The 17,401-nt window shown below is 27.1% G+C and overlaps 1 protein-coding gene across 4 annotated transcripts; it reads right to left on the reverse strand.

The window, feature by feature from the left end:
* Positions 1-2,321: 2,321 nt before the first annotated feature.
* LOC112274514 (actin-related protein 7) lies at positions 2,322-6,501 on the reverse strand. Of its 4 annotated transcripts, none has more exons than XR_016499755.1 (8): positions 5,699-5,949; positions 5,261-5,473; positions 4,615-4,756; positions 4,058-4,302; positions 3,721-3,907; positions 3,340-3,410; positions 3,011-3,247; positions 2,322-2,708 (listed from the first exon to the last, which is right to left on the reverse strand). XR_016499755.1 is itself a non-coding variant. In XM_024504124.3 (7 exons), exons 1-7 carry the CDS (start codon positions 6,302-6,304, stop codon positions 3,095-3,097), a joined length of 1,089 nt encoding a protein of 362 aa, XP_024359892.1. In that variant the 5' UTR covers positions 6,305-6,501; the 3' UTR covers positions 2,322-3,094. The 4 variants fall into 4 exon arrangements, 2 of the variants coding, with proteins under 2 accessions (XP_024359892.1, XP_024359891.1); XR_002967455.3 differs by having other exon boundaries at positions 2,322-2,762; XM_024504124.3 differs by lacking the exon at positions 5,699-5,949 and adding an exon at positions 6,227-6,501 and having other exon boundaries at positions 2,322-3,247.
* Between the last annotated feature and the right edge of the window lie 10,900 nt (positions 6,502-17,401).

The raw sequence follows: 17,401 nt of genomic DNA on the forward strand, positions 1-17,401 counted from the left end.
ATTAGACAATGAAATTTGCATGCCAAATTTAACTGCAATAACCAGAAAATTCAAGTGAGTTTGATTTTACAACAGCGTTTTGAAAAAAAGTGAATCATTCTTTCATTTTTACATACATTTTGTTTAAACTAATTTAAAGCATAATTTAGTAAAAATTTTATCATGTTGCAACAGAGTTTAAAATTTTGATAACCTAGTACAAAAGTTGTTGAATATATAAGTACTTGCTATAAACTTTTACAAGTTTAGGACCAAAACATCATTTTTTTATTAATTATAAGCAAATTTGTGAATGCCTTCTTTAAAATTCAAAAAACAAAACAAAAAAATTAAAACAGATTTAAAACATCATCTTGATTGCATTATCTATGTCTTGGTACTAAAGGTTAAAAACATCAAAGAACTTTAAAAAATGACAAAATCTAGATTTTAATAAATTATAAATTACTTATGATTTTTTATATTATTAAAAACGTTTTCCTAAAAATTAACTATTTTGTAGAGTAAGTTAGCTATATAAGGTAACAACAATGAGAAATTTCCACACAAGTATAATCAAACAAGTACCATCTTTGTAAATTAGCATACCTTTTTTAGTTACTACATTTAGATGTATTAGATTTATTTGTATTAAAGACAAGAAAAACCACAATAGAAGTATAATCCAATAAAAGTCAATTAATTAAATGGAGTTAAAGAATCTACCAATTTTATAATTCTATAGAGGGATAATATAGTCAAAATGTTTTATTTTCACTACAATGATGACTACTATAATACTAAATATGTTGGTTAAATTAAATATATCTTATATTCTTTAAAGTTTGTTGATAGAGATAATAGTTGGAGTTTATTTAGTATCTTCTTTGGTTGGTTGATTCTACATGTATTTAGATACATTTGTTATTAGTCATATAGCTTGTAATAGAGATAATATATTGTTTTAATAATACAAGATGTATTTATTAAATGTGCTTTGCTTATATTATAAAAGATTCTTTTGCTAGTGATGACTATAGAAAGTATGTTTAAAATTTGAATTGATAAGTTGTTGCAAAAATGGTATATAATTAAGATAATCTAAATAGTATATTGCCTATTGCAATAGATTAGAACAAATAAATATAACAAAGCAAATGATTAATGATATTTATAAAACAAAAAAGGTTAATTGATGTATCATTTGGAATAAAAGTATGCAGAAAGATGACAATCTATCAATTTTTATAAATTTATTTTAATTTGATAATTGAATCAATAATAATAATAATAATAATAATAATAATATATAATTTTTTTTTTTATTAGTTGTAGTTTATTTTATAGAAAATTTGTTCTAATTAATATTGCAAGACAATAAATATTTATTAGAAATAATATTTATTACTTGTTGAATATAATTTATTTTTAATTTTGCAAACATGCACTAAAGATATGGTAGTGCAAAGAATACTTGGCGAAGACTTGAAAATATGATTGGTTTCTTGTATTTGTAATAATGATAAGACAAAATTTGTATTAGCTAATGTAAAATGACATTGGTCTTAGACAAGCATGTTTGCCTTTTCTTGGAATATTGTCTTTGTTTGGTGGTCTTATAATATTTAAATATCTATAACTTATATTTAGTAGTTTTAAATGTGTTAAGAGTATATTATTTATTGCACAACATATTAAAACATGGCTCTAATACCAAACAAAAATCTTATAGAATATATACACATATATAAGTATAAAAGCCCAATATAAGGATAAGATTTTTATCTTGTTGGATTGAGGTAAATCTACATATTTACAATTTTTTTGTAAAAATATCAAAACCTATAGTGAATTTTTTTTTATTGAAATACATTTATTTTAAAGAAGATAATCTTCATATTCAAGAATTATTTTAGACAAACTTACCTATATATACATATATGTATATATATATATAATATTCATAGAATAACAATGAAATTTTGATTTACTTGTTTTAAACCACAATGACAAAGTTATTCAAACAAATCATATTTATTGTATTTCTAAGTATGGCTATTGCATAAACAATATAGTACAACATGCTATGTTACAATTTGAAAGAACTTTTAAAACTTCTTTGCACATACTTGCAGCAAACATCAATATTAGACATAATTGAATACAACATGATTTTGCAAGATATAAACAATGTTTGCAAATGTTGCAATAGATAGGTACAGATTGACTATACTAAAAAGACTACAAATAATTGTACCCTTGATCATCTACTACACAAATGGGCAAATTTAGTCTGTATTCACCATCGTTCTCACTAGTTTAACATGCATGCTACGCAAACAGGCACGAAAAGTGATATCACTTGTTCAATTTGGTGGTACATGTGGTTGACACCAAAGTTGAAAACACATTTCAATGAAGTAGGTACTACAATGTAGGAGTAGATCTAAAACACAATGACAAGCTTGGCAAGCTACAACTTGACGACTATCCTTGATCATAAGAATGTCAAAGTAATGACATCAAAAGCTGGTGACAAATACCAGTTGATTTTTTAACAAGTCCATAGGAGGTCTTTACATTGGACTACATGCTAGATCACTACAGCGGTTTTAAAATCTGTGAAAACATATCCATGGCCAGCCCAGTCGTCAAATTTGCTTCCATACGTATGCACGCTAGTGAACCGTCACGGCGTCAGCCCCAACACATTGAGCGGGTAAGGCAGTCTGGACTTGCGCGAAGGAGCAGGTTTTGTTACATGTGTTTCACTGTCGAGACAACTGCCAGAATCATAGTACAAAACTAGACGCGTAAAGCACCTGAGCAGTGAGTACCAACTATGACAGATAGCTAAAATTCCGAAGTTGCTTCAGACTTTTAGCCACCATAGTCTGGTCTACCTTTCTATGGTTAGTGTTGCTCATCAAACACTAATTCAGAGGAGGTTATCCATGGTTCTTAAAATACTCAGCAAGTTGCTAGACATAGAGAGCGCCCTATCTTAAGCATCCTGAGACATGAAACTTACCCACAGTATAGAGATAATCTCGATAAATTAGCCACCAGCACATCGTAATGGACCACCAGGTGGAAGATCGGAATGTGATCGTGATCAAAAGCACTTCCGGTGAACAATTGGAGGGCCAGCTTCATCGTACTCAGCTTTGGTGATGTGCTGATTCTGAGGAAAGACAACTTTGGCGAGAATTGCTCCACCCATCCATGCAGAATTGATCAAAGTATTGTCAGGCATGTACTCGGGCGGCTGTCACATAAAATGTCATATTAGAACGCTCTGCTGCCAACACCTTCGATGCAGGAGAATGAGTAGCAAATCAGTAGGATCAGGCTAGCTACCTTAATCAATGACGGTCGCACTGAAGGATTCGCCACTAGAACGGCCTCCTTCTGAAATCGTGAATCCAAACCTGTGGATTCAGTCACCGTTTTAGTGAATTTTAGGAAATTTCAAAAAAATTATACAATAATAATCTAAAGAAGCTCAAGCAACCACTACAGCTCGTTAAAAATACCACCATTTGCACTACCCTAGTAAAAATTCCTGTGGTTCAGGATCAAGGGAAGATTAAGATCTAATGAAATTTAAATCTGGACTAGAAAAAATTCAAAACGAAGGGCAAATAGGCAATTACCAATTGATAAAAGGAACCATTTGGCTCAAGAATTCATCACCAATCTTATGCTTCAAATGAAAGACAACGATTATTTATGACATACCCCTTATCATAGAGGTGCCTCCACACAAAACGATGTTTTCAATAAGCTGCCGCTGATTCTCAGAAGGGGAACACGTTGATACGCTGCGAAGCAACTGTTCAGCCAGACCATCTTCTTCTATTCCAAAGATAGAAGGCCGTAACAGAGCTTCGCCGACATCGTATCTTTCTCTACCAACAGAAATAACCTACACAAAGCGAAGGTCATGTTTTAAAGAAAAAACAACAACATTTCAGAACAGATGTTTCTGCATACAGTAACTACATTCTCTCTCCATGTTGCCAACAATTAACTCTAGACCATTTCTCGTGTAAAACTCAGATATAATAATGCACACCTGCCCATCAGGAAGTGTGTGTTGTATCTTAGGACAGGCTTCAGCAGTCGCGACATAAGCTGATGAGTCTTCAGCAACCGCCGCATATTTTTCCTTAAGCATCTCCACAGTGGCAAGGTCTAACTTCACATCAGGTTGTGACCGTGCAAGCTCTTTCGCAAGGAAATCGGTAAGATCCTGACCAGAAATTTCAAAACGCTTCACAGCATTGTGCTGTATGGCCCCTTCCCATACAGGAGCAATATCTGCAATAATTTATAGACAAAGAAAAGAGGGACTTACCCACCGTGCATCAGGGCAGCTGTCAGTAGACTTGTGTGACAGACCCGACCATGTATTCCGATCACAGAACACAAACCAGCAATGTGATCTCAGACAAATCACATTTGTCCAGAAAATGTGTTGGAGCATAATCTAATGGACGACACAACTTTTAAGCACAGTATGTTGAATCAAAATATGTGAGCCATGTTGTTTCTGAAATCTTTCCAAGTGGACTAATTCGGTAACTAGACCTTAATAAAAATAAACGACTTCAAACCAAACAGAGAATATACCTATCTTTCCATGCCCAGCATCAATAACGACACCAGTAATGCGGCCTACAGCATAAAGAGAGAGCACAGCCTGCTCCACTGCATAAAGACCACCAACGTTGAAAGTCTCGAACATTGTCTGAACCATTCTCTCGCGTGAGACCTGTAGTTCAATATAAACACAGAAGCTTTAGCAACGCCCACAACCCGTAGCAAAACCCGTATAAGAAAACTTAGGCACCTAAGAAGAACGTTCATAAGAGGTTAACAAGTACAGGTAAAATTGCACCAACAATCAACTTTACTGAACATCAGACTCCAAGTACCCAAACAACTACGCAGACAATAATATGAGCGAAATTCTTTGCTGAATAATGTGGCAGCTGCGCTCATCCAAACTGCTTTAGATGACGACTATGAACTGTGCACAAGTAGATCTTCGAGAATATGCACACAATAAAATCTCCAGGAGTGACCTCGAAGAAAAGAAAAGAAAAATTAAACAATATAAACCACTTCTCATATCTAGCTTTAAAAACGAAATTACAATTGATATCATCTACTTAAGTGTCTGCCACGAATTTAGAAGTAAAACTTAGTCAAGGACTAACTCGGCGCAAAAAATTTGGGAAACCAAATAATCACAACGTACAAGAGAGAAACAAACCTTAGGAGTCAACAAAGGTTCGGCAACAAGAAGCTGTCCTTCGTTGCCAGGTTCCCAACCAAGGCCGGTGTAGAAAGTATAGCGCCACAGGTCTTCCATTGCATCCCAGTCTTTAATTATTCCTCGCTCAATTGGATGTATAATGTCCCCAATAACGCCATCGTTACCATGCACCCCATCCTCCTCCACCCTCGTCATTGATGTCGGAAGGATCTGCTCAACGATTCATGCGTTAATCTTCCGTTGTTTTCAAAGTTTCTGGAAAACAAAAATAAAACCACTCTGCACTGCCGTTTTGAGCCGACTCTCCTAACCAGAAAAATTGCGGACTCGAGAGCAGGTACAGGGGTCATAAATTCTTCGAATACAAATGTAAACCTTCTTAAGGACACACGGGCAAACCACATCATAAAACAAGCTCACAGCCAGCGTCCGCACCAAAAATTTCAGGTTGACATTCTCTTCGAATTTCTGCTTGGAAAGAAGGATTACCCGTAGAGGATTAAGTTTATTATATTCGATTTCCTGCAGCACGGAATACTTTGGACAAGATGCCCTAGACTCTTTCATAAACCCTAGACCAGCAGAAAATTAGCTTCAAAAAATACGCTACCGAATTTACAAAAAAACCGACGAAACAAGCCACAGCGGGAACAGTGCGTAGAACAGCAATCAATCACAGACATACAAACCTGCAAAAACTCATCTCTAGCATTAACACTCACTCCCGAAGGCGAAAATGCACGAACTATCATAAAAACACACCAAGAAAAATTCACACGCAATGATTCAAACGACTCCGGAGATAACAAACATGACTAAACTACTCCTCTCACATTAAAAACCGTTTGTCAAGGTTCGTGAAGCGGCAAAACAATATCAACAACACATTAAATCTCAAGAAACTAAAGCTAAGATTTATCTGCAAAAAAGACAATCGAAACGGAAAGAGATGAGGGCATATACTATAGACGGGTCTTGGTCGGGGATAGCAAAGCCCGCCTTCAGGTACATCGATCCTGAGTCGAGCACAGCCGGCTCCATAGCTGCAAATCCCGCTCGGCACCCTTCCTTCGCTCCTCCCGGAAGATCATCAGAAGTCCAGGAATCGCAAAACCCGTTCACGTCGTGGCACAACTACTATCAAGGCTCCAACCTCGACTAAGCGAATGCTCCACTTTGGTTCTGCGACAACACAGCTTCGTCTTCTCTGGGGCTATTGCTCACCATTCCCTCGCAATACAGATTTTGAGCGCCAAGGATTCCAACTAGGACCATTTCGGGTCCACGTCGGATGCCATTACGGGCATTATTTGCGCGCAAACAGTGTGACTTTGATGCTTCCTCGGCTGCGGGATTCAAATCAATACTTTGGTACCAAATCTGTGTTATTCTTCTTTGATGCGTTCTTTAGTTAAAGAGGTTAATTTTTTTGAATAAAATAATTATTAGAATAGCATAAATAGAGATATCTTTTTTTGCATGTATCATAGCTTTAGAATCAAATGAAATAGCAAATTTTCCACTTCTTTAATAAACTAGAATTGCTACTCTTTTACAAACAATTATGTTAGAAAATTTGATTGTATGTATTTGGAAATTCTTCAATTTTTTAGCTTTGAAAAAAATAAAAATAATAATAATAATATAAAAAATAATACAAAGTAAAATAAAAACACAATCAAAAGTGCATATATATATATATATATATATATATATGTGTGTGTGTGTGTGTGTGTGTATATGGCAATGATAAAGCAATCCAAATTTTTACTAAATTGACCTACATATTTATACCATCGTTGTACCCTTTCAATTCCATCTTTGCTTCCAACCATTACCTTATTCCCAATTGTTCCTTTATTCCCAATTATTGCCCCTTGTTCTTGACGTTTCCAATCCCCTATCCCCATCCTTAGCAATGGTTGGGAATGGAGAATAGTTGGGAACAAGGATGGAGGTTGCAAGGGTACAATGATGGTGAAGATAGCGTGGGTGGCAATATATATATATATATATATATAAACTTTCTAACTCTTTGGAAGTTGGTTAAGAATTTATGATTTACTATTTTAAAAAGTATTAAAATAATTTTTAGACCACTTGTAGTTAGAACTTGATAAAATTTATAGTTTATAAAATAATTTAATTCGAAATTAATAAAATAACAAAGTGATCTTGATTAAATAATAGAAATTAGTTGTAAAGTATAATTAAACTCTATTGTTCTAAAAGTGGCAATGTTTTTTCACATATTCAATAAATAAATAAATATATGTATTTTAAATTTTTGTTAATTTTGTTTAATTGATACATTATATTTTTAACCAATTAATTTAAATTTTACAATTAATATAAGTGTAATTGATTTATCTTCTATTTTGAAGTATGAATTAAAAAAACTAAAATCCAATATCAGAAAAATTTAATACAAAATATTACAAGATAAATGTAATTAAAATATTAGATATATTGAACAACAATATAATCATTCAACTAGGTTATTTGGAACAGATGGTTTAAAAAAATTAATCAATATATTGGTATCAATAAAAAGTTATTGGTAACACATTAAATATTTTTTTAAATATAAGATTTTTTTGGCTAATATAATGAATATCAACTCAATATTTTATTCAAAAAATTAAAATTTAAAATAAAAGTAAAAAATAGATTTGAGTAGTTTTTCTCTATGAATTGAAATTTTAATCAATCTAATTTAAATTACATTCAAACCATCAAAAAATACATTGACTTAATCTCCATGGTTAGTACTGAGTATTAAATAATAATAATATGAAATCATCAAATAATTTTCTAAACTATTGATATCTTGTTCAACCAGTTATGATCTTTAATCATTTCTTCTCTTCAAATAATAAAAATAACAATAATCACAAAATATAGTTATATATAATTTTTGGAGCTGAAATTATTGTTCTTATAAAAAAAAAGTATTAAATTTTTTAAAAATAATTTCTTCATTTTCTAAATGGCTTGTAATTGAATAATTATTTTTATTTTAAAAATATATATATTTCTTCTCTTTTAAGATATGTGTCAAATCAAACATACAAAGATCATGAGGTTGAAATATACTATATTATAGAAACATGTAATATAATTTTATACATTTGAAAATTAAATTTTATAACTATTATACTACAATTATAACTTTTTAAATAATTCTTAGGTTTGAAGTATCCAAATCTAAAAAAATGAAGCTCTTATAAACATCTATGTTTAAAAAGATTCTAATCGTATAGTTTCAAAAAAAATATAAAAATGTTTGATATATAACAAACTGAAAATTTAAAGTGTCATATTGTCCATTATGCATCTTATTTTAAATTATATAAAATTTCTTCTAAATTGTAAAATTTTATAATTATACTTACACAATTAACAAAATAGCTAATCTACCTCGTTTCAGTATACTGCACTAATTAGTCCTGTAATTATATAAAAATTAATCTCATCACAATAAAAGTTAATAATTATTGATTAGTTTAAATAATCAGTTTATAGAATTATTACTTATAAATTATGTAATTATCTTAAATAAAAAAATACTAAAAATATAATGTAATTAAAAAATATATTAATTTTACCACTAATATATATGTATATATATATATATATATATATATATATAAGTCATGATAAAATTATCAGCTAGAAATAATTACCGATAATGGAACAAATGCTAGTTATTCATTGGAAAAAGAAAAAGAAAAGAACAAAAATCATTGGCTATAATTCCAAAGGCATTAATTTCAAGAGAAGATTGCTTCTAGCTATGAAGATTATTTTTCTAATTGTAAGAAGTTTAAATTTAATGGTATAATTTTAGATCTCTTGTTATGAGTTATAAATAATTTTTATAATGATTTTTGTTGTTATGATTGAAAGTTAATATAGCTATTATATTACTTACATCTTTTTCTGATCAATCTCTATTTTTAAGATTATAACTAAATGCAGTTTATTTCAATAAAGAGTATTTGATCAATCATTTTTAATATTTGATTAGTACCTTAAACATATTGTATGTATTTAAGATTTAAGATCATGTGTACTATAATTTGGATAAAATTAAATAATTTTTTTTATTTTGTGTATTTATTAATATTATTATTTGTTTAAAGTATGTGTATTATTTTAAAATATGTTATAATGTATGTCTCAAATTACTTATATTATGTTTATTTTATTTCATTTGATAGAAATATTAATTTTTGAATCAGAATAATTAGTTTGCTAAATAAAAAAGATAATAATTAACATGCTAGTATAGTGACTTTAATCATAAAGATAGAAGATCTAAAAAATATTCAAATAACAATAATAGATTTATTTTATTCAATTTTAATATTTAATGTTAACATCTAATGAAGAAAGAATTATAAATCAAAAGAAGATCAGTATATTTTAGAACAAATCGACGTCACCAAAAAAATATAAAAATATAAAACATAAAATAAAATCAATAAAGAAACAAAATTATTATTATGTAAGTTTTTTATAACATTTTAAACATTATTTTATAACTTTGAAGTTTTTTTCACAATCTATCACTTTTTTTTTGTATCAAACTTCTAATAGAAGTTTGTATAGCCATGTTTAGAATTTAAAGTTACTTTTAGTTCCAATCTAATTTTAAGAATCTTTTTGTACTATTTTAAGAAGAATATAAAATTATATTTACTTATATTTATATTATTTTATATAAATATATATATCATTATTTATTTCTTTAAAAGTCATTTTTTTGAAAAATAAGATTTCAAGTTGTTATACAAATTGATCAATTTTAAAATAATTGGAACGGTATTTAATACAAACTTTAGAAATGTTTTTTTTCTTTTTCTTTTTAAAGGTGATTGACAAATACTTTTAGCCATCATTAAAATCCTATATTTAAAAAATAATTAATGTTTAGAATGATTCTTTTACCATTATAAAAGATTTATATCCATCTATAAGAAAACTTGTGTTGAATTTTGACAAGACAAACATTTAGTTTTAATAATAGCTGCACATATCATGAATTGTTTTATTATTTAAAGTATGGTAGTAGATAGATTGTGTCCCACTATTTATGAAATGAATAATAAATTAAGAATTAAAAAAATATTACTTTTATATCAAAATATTAATAATCATAATAATATAAGTGATTTGTTTTTAAAATTTCAAATAATATTTCTTCAAGTAAAATTCTAGGTTTTAATTTTTTTTTAATTTAAGAAAAAATTATAAAACAAATATGAATCATTGTAGAAAGAATTAAAATTATTCAAAATAAATATTAATAATTTTTTATGTAATATATTATTACATTTACAATTGGTTACTATTTAATTGTGATTATATTTAATGATTAAAAAGAAAAATTACAAATTCTAAAGAAAAATTATTTTCTTTAGAACCACACCTTAGAATTAATCAAGTTGTAATTCATAAAATTTCTAAATTAATTTTCTTTAGACATATTACACATCTAAATATTCTTACTACAAAAGTGTAAAAAAATTGAAAGACAAAATAAAATAAAATAAAAAATATGATTCCAATTAAGTTTATACACAAGTGAATAAAACTACACAACTTGAGTCTTATGCAAGTGTAAAGTTTGTACTTTATTTGATATCTGAATGTGTATTAAATAATAATTATTACTAAAAGAATCTAATGAGAAAAAAATTAGGTTTCTTCTTTTATCAAAATATTTTAGGTACAACAAATTGTAATATTCAATGAAATTGTACTTTAAAATAAAATGAAACACACAAGTAACAATGAAATTCAAATTTTGGTAGGTTTAGTATTGAATCCACTGCTCCTTGAAAGCTGATGTGCTTGGCCACCACATTTCACAAATCATCATCCTCATGGGAATGATTGGCTAGGGCTACAACATATATACTGCCTTGTGATGGCATAGTCCCATTCAAGGTGGCAGAGTTTGCCCACAATGCTTGTATTCAAACAGCACCAGATTCAAATTTGACCTGCAACAACAAATCCCCCCCTTCCCAAGAGCATGACAAGCCCCTCCATCCATTCACCCACCCACCCATTCATCCATTCATCCATCCATCTGGTAATTCACTCCTTTTCATTCATCCATTCATACATCAATCCATCTGGTAATTCACTCCTTTTCATTCATCCATCAATCCACCTGGTAATTCACTCCTTTTCATTCATCCATCTGGTAATTCACTCACTCCCTCCCTCCATCCATCCAGTGGTGGTGGTGGTGGTAATGGTGAAGGCTGGTGTATCACTGTCTAACTTAACAGCTGTTGTGCTGTGTTGACCCAGATTCAACAGTTGTAGTAGTAAAAGTACTACTACTGCTACTTAGTACACACCTGGCTAGAGCTCCTCATATCCTCCTCCTCCTCCTCCCACTACTACATTTCTTCTTGTAGTGCTTCATAGCTCGAGTCTAGTCTTTCCAAAATCCTTTTTTCCATGCTTCTTTAAGAACACAAGGGTTGGGTCCCAAAAGGTAAAAGACATGCTCTTTGGAAGCACCATGTTCTGGCACACACTCAAATACTAAGAGAAAAGATTAAGAAGAGGAGAGGTGGAATGGAGAAGGCATTGAGGAGGGGGGGGGGTACATGAGCCATAGCAGCATCATGAGTGTTGGGCTCCATGTCCCCATCTTTGTCCCTGTCACTCACTCTCTCACTGCAAGCAAGCCTGGCAGTCTACAATTGTCCTTTGACAAAGAGAATGAATACACCCTTGCTCACACTTAACCCACACTCTCTCACTCACTCACTCACTCACCCACTCACTATCACCCAGCCTCTTCCTCTCCTGCTACTTGGCCTGCCTGCACCAAGAACCTTTCCTCTTTTTTCCTCATTATTTCTGAGTCATTGCTTTAATCTACCAGTATTATTCTAAGCTTTATAGTGTGTAGTCTAATGTAATAAACCATATATATTCAAGAATTAAAAAAGATGAGATAAACCGATTTTTTAATTAAGTAGTCCAAACCTAAGTTGTTGATTCATTCAAAAAACCGTTAGGTGGACACATCCCTTATATTTTGTAGATACCACCCATGCCACAAATAGTATATAAGTTTTCAAAAAGTTGGATAATAATGAAGTTGAAAGATTTGAAAACAACAACAACAATTCATAAGAACATTTGTAACATGAAAGCTAATCAATGAAAACAAAAAAAAATAATAAAAAAGAAGTGTCTATCTAGGAAAACCACTATATAGACATTCTTCTTCATTTATTTACTTTTTTTAGCTTTCGTATTATTGGTATTCTTATGTTATGATTTGATGTTATTTGTGCTATTTTTTTTTTAGCTTTCAACAACATTAAAGTCAAACTTACTGAAAATAATAACAATGGAATATTATTGATATGACACAAGAGATGTCCAAATATTAAAAAAAAGTATCTACATAGTAAAAGTAAGGTGCACTAAAGGACACGAATCACAAATAATAAAAATCTCAAAATATTCTTGCATTATTCTGAAAGTATAGATATTCATTCAAAGATAATATAATATTGAAACTAGAATATCTATTGCCAAAGACAAAAGATTGTAGACTCTTAAAACAAGACTAAGAACAAAAAAAAAAAAAAAAAAAAAAAACATCGACAAGAATTACAAACGCTTCACTCTTGCCTCTATTCATACTATCTAATTAGAAGCTACATGGTGACTTTTTACATGACCTTTGACATATGGCAAACTTGCAAGAAAATTTTCTTACATATATGCTGCATGGCCAATTTGTACCACAAGTTACTAACATATGTAAAATATGGCCAACTTATTGGCCAAGCTTCTACACTATAAATCAACCACAAATATATACAAAATCTAATTTGCATCTATAAAACTTCTAAGAAGCTTTTTCACAATATATTATCATATCTACATACATTTATCTTATATCCAATACTTCTTATTTAAATAATTATATATGTCAATGGCAAGTGTTTGCCTTGCAATTCTTTTTATTTTTTTTATTATTATAAAAGCTAAGTATGGACAATAATTTTGAATTAATTGAAAATTTAGTAGAAGACTCATTTATACAAAATTTTAAAATAAATTATATTTTAAGTGGATGATTATTATTTCTTTTTTAACAATAAAATAGAACAAATCTAATTCAATGTTCTATTGGCATGAAAATAAAACCAATATGGATATAATTTCTTTATTATTTAAAATTTTCTTTTTATTAGTTCACTTTTATTATTATTATTTTGATAGTAAAAAAAATTCTACTTCATTAATGCATTTAAAAAATTAAACCATATAAATCATAGGAATGCAAATAGTTTTAGTATTTTGCAGCAATTTTATTCTACTCTTTGTCATGATATATTAAGTAGAAATATCAAAAATTATTTTTTTGTAATCATAATTTATGCATTAAATTATCTATTTAAGATATATATATAATTTAAAAAACTAAATATATTCTTTAGTAATACTTTGAATGGTTGTAGATTCAAAATTTATGGTATTTAATTTTAAAAATTATATTATTTATAGATATTTTGATAAATTTAAATAACAATTACTATAAATATATAATTTGAAATTTAAATAAAAATTAATATAATAAATCTCTGATTTAACCTTATTTTTATTTTTAAAACATATAAATAATAAATATTTTAAAGATGTTTTTTACTATATTTTCAACTATTTTTTAATTAATATAGAATATTTAGGTATATAACCTTAAAACTACTATCTCTACACACACACACACACACACACATATATATAAATATATATATATATCTATATATATATATATATATATATATATATAAGGGCTAAATTAAATTTAAATTTAACATAAATTATATTTTTATTTATTTTTTCTTTATCTTGTAGAATATAACTTGTTTTGGTGTTTATTTAATTAGAAAATTCAATTAATAAAATAGATTTTTTCATATAATGATAGAAGCTATAAAATTTTATTTAATTTATAATAATATTTTTTAATATAAAATTTATGTAATAATTTTTTTTTTATTATTTAAAAAGAAATTTTTATTTAATATATAAAAAATTAAAAAAATGATAAAAAGTGATTTTATTTGATTATAAGTATAAAAAATAGAGATTTAGATATTTGGGATATATTTTAATAAAAACTTTATAAATTATTTTATAATCTTGTATATTTATAAAAATATTTTTAAAATAAAAATAAAAATTTAAAAATAAAAAATATTTTAAAAAATAACAAATAAGCAATAAGAATAAGTTGAATAATTTTAGCCTATATCAATATTAAAAATAAATTAGAATATAATCACAACGTAATATCACCTATCATAAGAAATAGCCAAAGATCAATTTAAAAACAAAAAAATATAATTTTTTTTGAATAAATACATATAATATAATATAAAAATAAAAATAAAAATTTAAAAATATGCTTACTATATAAATATAATAAAATCAAGAAAAATTATATTAAAATATATATAAAATAAATATGAAAAATAACATAAAATCTCACTTCCAATTCACTTAATTTTAATGCGTGTTTTTTTATTTTTATTATATATATTATAAACATTATTTTTATCTAAATTTTTATTGATTTTAATTGTTACATAAATCTTAGGTGCCACTTGATTTAGCTATAAGTGATATGTTTTTCATTTTAATTATCAACAGTATATCTTAGAGGCATTTTTGTTTCAATTAATTTAGAATAATTATTAGATTCTAATGTTTTATATTATTTTTGACACTCGTATTTTTTAAGTGGTCAAAGTATTTTTAATCCTAATGAATTAGTCGTTTTATAGTGTATTTACTTTATAAGATCTTTTGTAATACAATCATTGATGTCTTTTTTAACATATATATATATATATATATATATATATATATATATATTTATTATCAAATCTTTAATCTTATATTAAATGAAGTATAGTTTACATGAATATGTTTATTGTGTAAATAGTGTTTTAAAGTTTTTTAATATAAGACCATCATTAATTATTATATAATCAAGCTGCATTTATTTATAAAAGTCTAATATCTTTTAAATTTTATTGTAGCTAAAACTTTCTAATATGCATTAGTTTCTTGACATATGTATTGGTTCTATTAAAAAATCTTTAATTTTTTGTTATATCGTCTAATTTTGTACAATTATTCTTCTAACAAAAACTTAATATATTTTATGTAGTAAATATTTCATTATTTGTACCTCTAGTCTAAATATAATTAAAATATTATTTACTAATTAAATATTTAACCATAAAAGCTTAATTTTAAGTCTATTTTATCTTTTGAACTTCTCATAATTTTCTTTATAAATGCTTAAAGTGTATGGATAATATTAGATATATGATAATTTATTATAATACTTTTTAGTACAATACTTTACGAATTTGATTCCAAAAAAATATAAAAAAATAGTTGAAATCTTTAGTTTTATATGTAATTATAAAATATAGCATTTTTTTTTTTTTTTTTTTTTTTTTTTTTTTTATCTTTTTAGGTTTTTTTCTAAGAAAATTAAAACTTATATAAAATAAATTAAAATGAACATGAAATCTTTAAAATGCAATATGTACAATTTTTTTTTATTTATAATATGCTTCATAAATATCTATCAAAAAAGAAGGTATTGATGTATGACCATTATGTTCTTGATGATTACTTGAGGTGAGTTAAAAAAGAAAGCCAACCTATATACAATATTTTTTTTGTATTTTTTTGTTTTATTTTGTTTTATTTTATTTTTTTAACCAATTGATTAGATACACCTTTGCAAATAACTTTGTCCAAATTTCTAACTTTATTGATTTTTTACTTGATAAGAATCTTATAACTCATAAATCCTTCAAAATTCTAATAAATAATAAAATAGAATTTTTAATATTAATATTTTGATGGATTGATAATTAAAAAAAATATTTATAATAATTCTACCTATTAAAAAATATAAATGTAATTAACAAAGATAGATATAATAATAAAATTAGAATTCTCAAATTCCTTTTGTTCTTTAATTGGATGATTCTTTAAATCTATTATCTAATTGCTATCAATGAATTTCATATAAAAGATTAAGAAAGATGTATAGATTTAATGTTGATGATTATTTAAATTATGGTTGAAAATTTTAGGTAGATATAATACTTTGATGAAGTTTTAAATTTAGTTGATTAATTATTAATTATTATTATAAATACACATAAATTAGAATTACAACAATGTAATTTTAAAAATGTATAAAAAATCTAAATTTACTACAAAGAATATATATCATGTGGCATAATAATATCTATATTAGTTATAGATAAAAAAACCTATTTCTAATCTTAACAACTACTCTAAACAGTCTCCAAATTGTACTTGCATCAACCTACATAGGTGCCCCTCCCCTCTCCTCCTCTCAAAAATAGATTTTTAATATAAGTCAAATATCAAGAATTTCTACATTGTCTTATGTTTTATCTATCTATGTAAAATATCATATCTATGTATATTTCTTGCATCTCTTAAATGTGCCTATATGAAATGATTCTAATCCTAAGCAAATCCAATCAAAATATAAACTTTTCAACGTGCATAAATTTTATCAACATCTCTATAGTACTCTCTTATTATCAAAGATAAAAATTCAAATAATATAAATAAAAAATTAAGATATTTTTCTAAGATAATGTTATATATATAAGAAGAAAAAAAAATTGAATGGCTATTATTAAAAGATAAGAAAACTAAAGATTTATGAAACTATACTAGAAGCAAGAAAAGAATATATGCAACATATGGCCAACTTGTTGGCAAAGTTTTCAACCTATTTTCATATATATATATATATATATATAAACTAATAATTACCTATATGATTTAAATAATAGTAGGTAAAAATATGTTAATTCCATAATATCTTCTATAGAAGCTTCATAGACGCTGCTTTGACTTTATAGGTGTGACTGCTCGTTTTACTTATTCCAGAAGAAACCTCCCAAAATAAATCCGTATAGGAGGATTCGAACACGGGGAATGACTAGTTGCTTAAGCGTTCACGTTAGGGTCACACAATCAATTATCTCTTGAATGTATTGTCTCTATTTCCAATAT

The sequence above is a fragment of the Physcomitrium patens genome, chromosome 21 (genome assembly GCF_059467195.1).
Source record: "Physcomitrium patens ecotype Gransden chromosome 21, ASM5946719v1, whole genome shotgun sequence".
NCBI classification, from domain to species: domain Eukaryota; kingdom Viridiplantae; phylum Streptophyta; class Bryopsida; order Funariales; family Funariaceae; genus Physcomitrium; species Physcomitrium patens.

What these genes read in the sequence shown, in the direction of transcription:
- LOC112274514 (XM_024504123.3), bottom strand. Translation starts at nt 5,830, where the DNA reads ATGAAAGAGTCTAGGGCATCTTGTCCAAAGTATTCCGTGCTGCAGGAA. An exon ending in AGGCACCTCTATGATAAGGG is followed by an intron (nt 3,411 to 3,720) that starts GTATGTCATAAA and finishes CTGAATCCACAG; the next exon opens with GTTTGGATTCACGATTTCAG. An exon ending in TGCGACCGTCATTGATTAAG is followed by an intron (nt 3,248 to 3,339) that starts GTAGCTAGCCTG and finishes TTTATGTGACAG; the next exon opens with CCGCCCGAGTACATGCCTGA.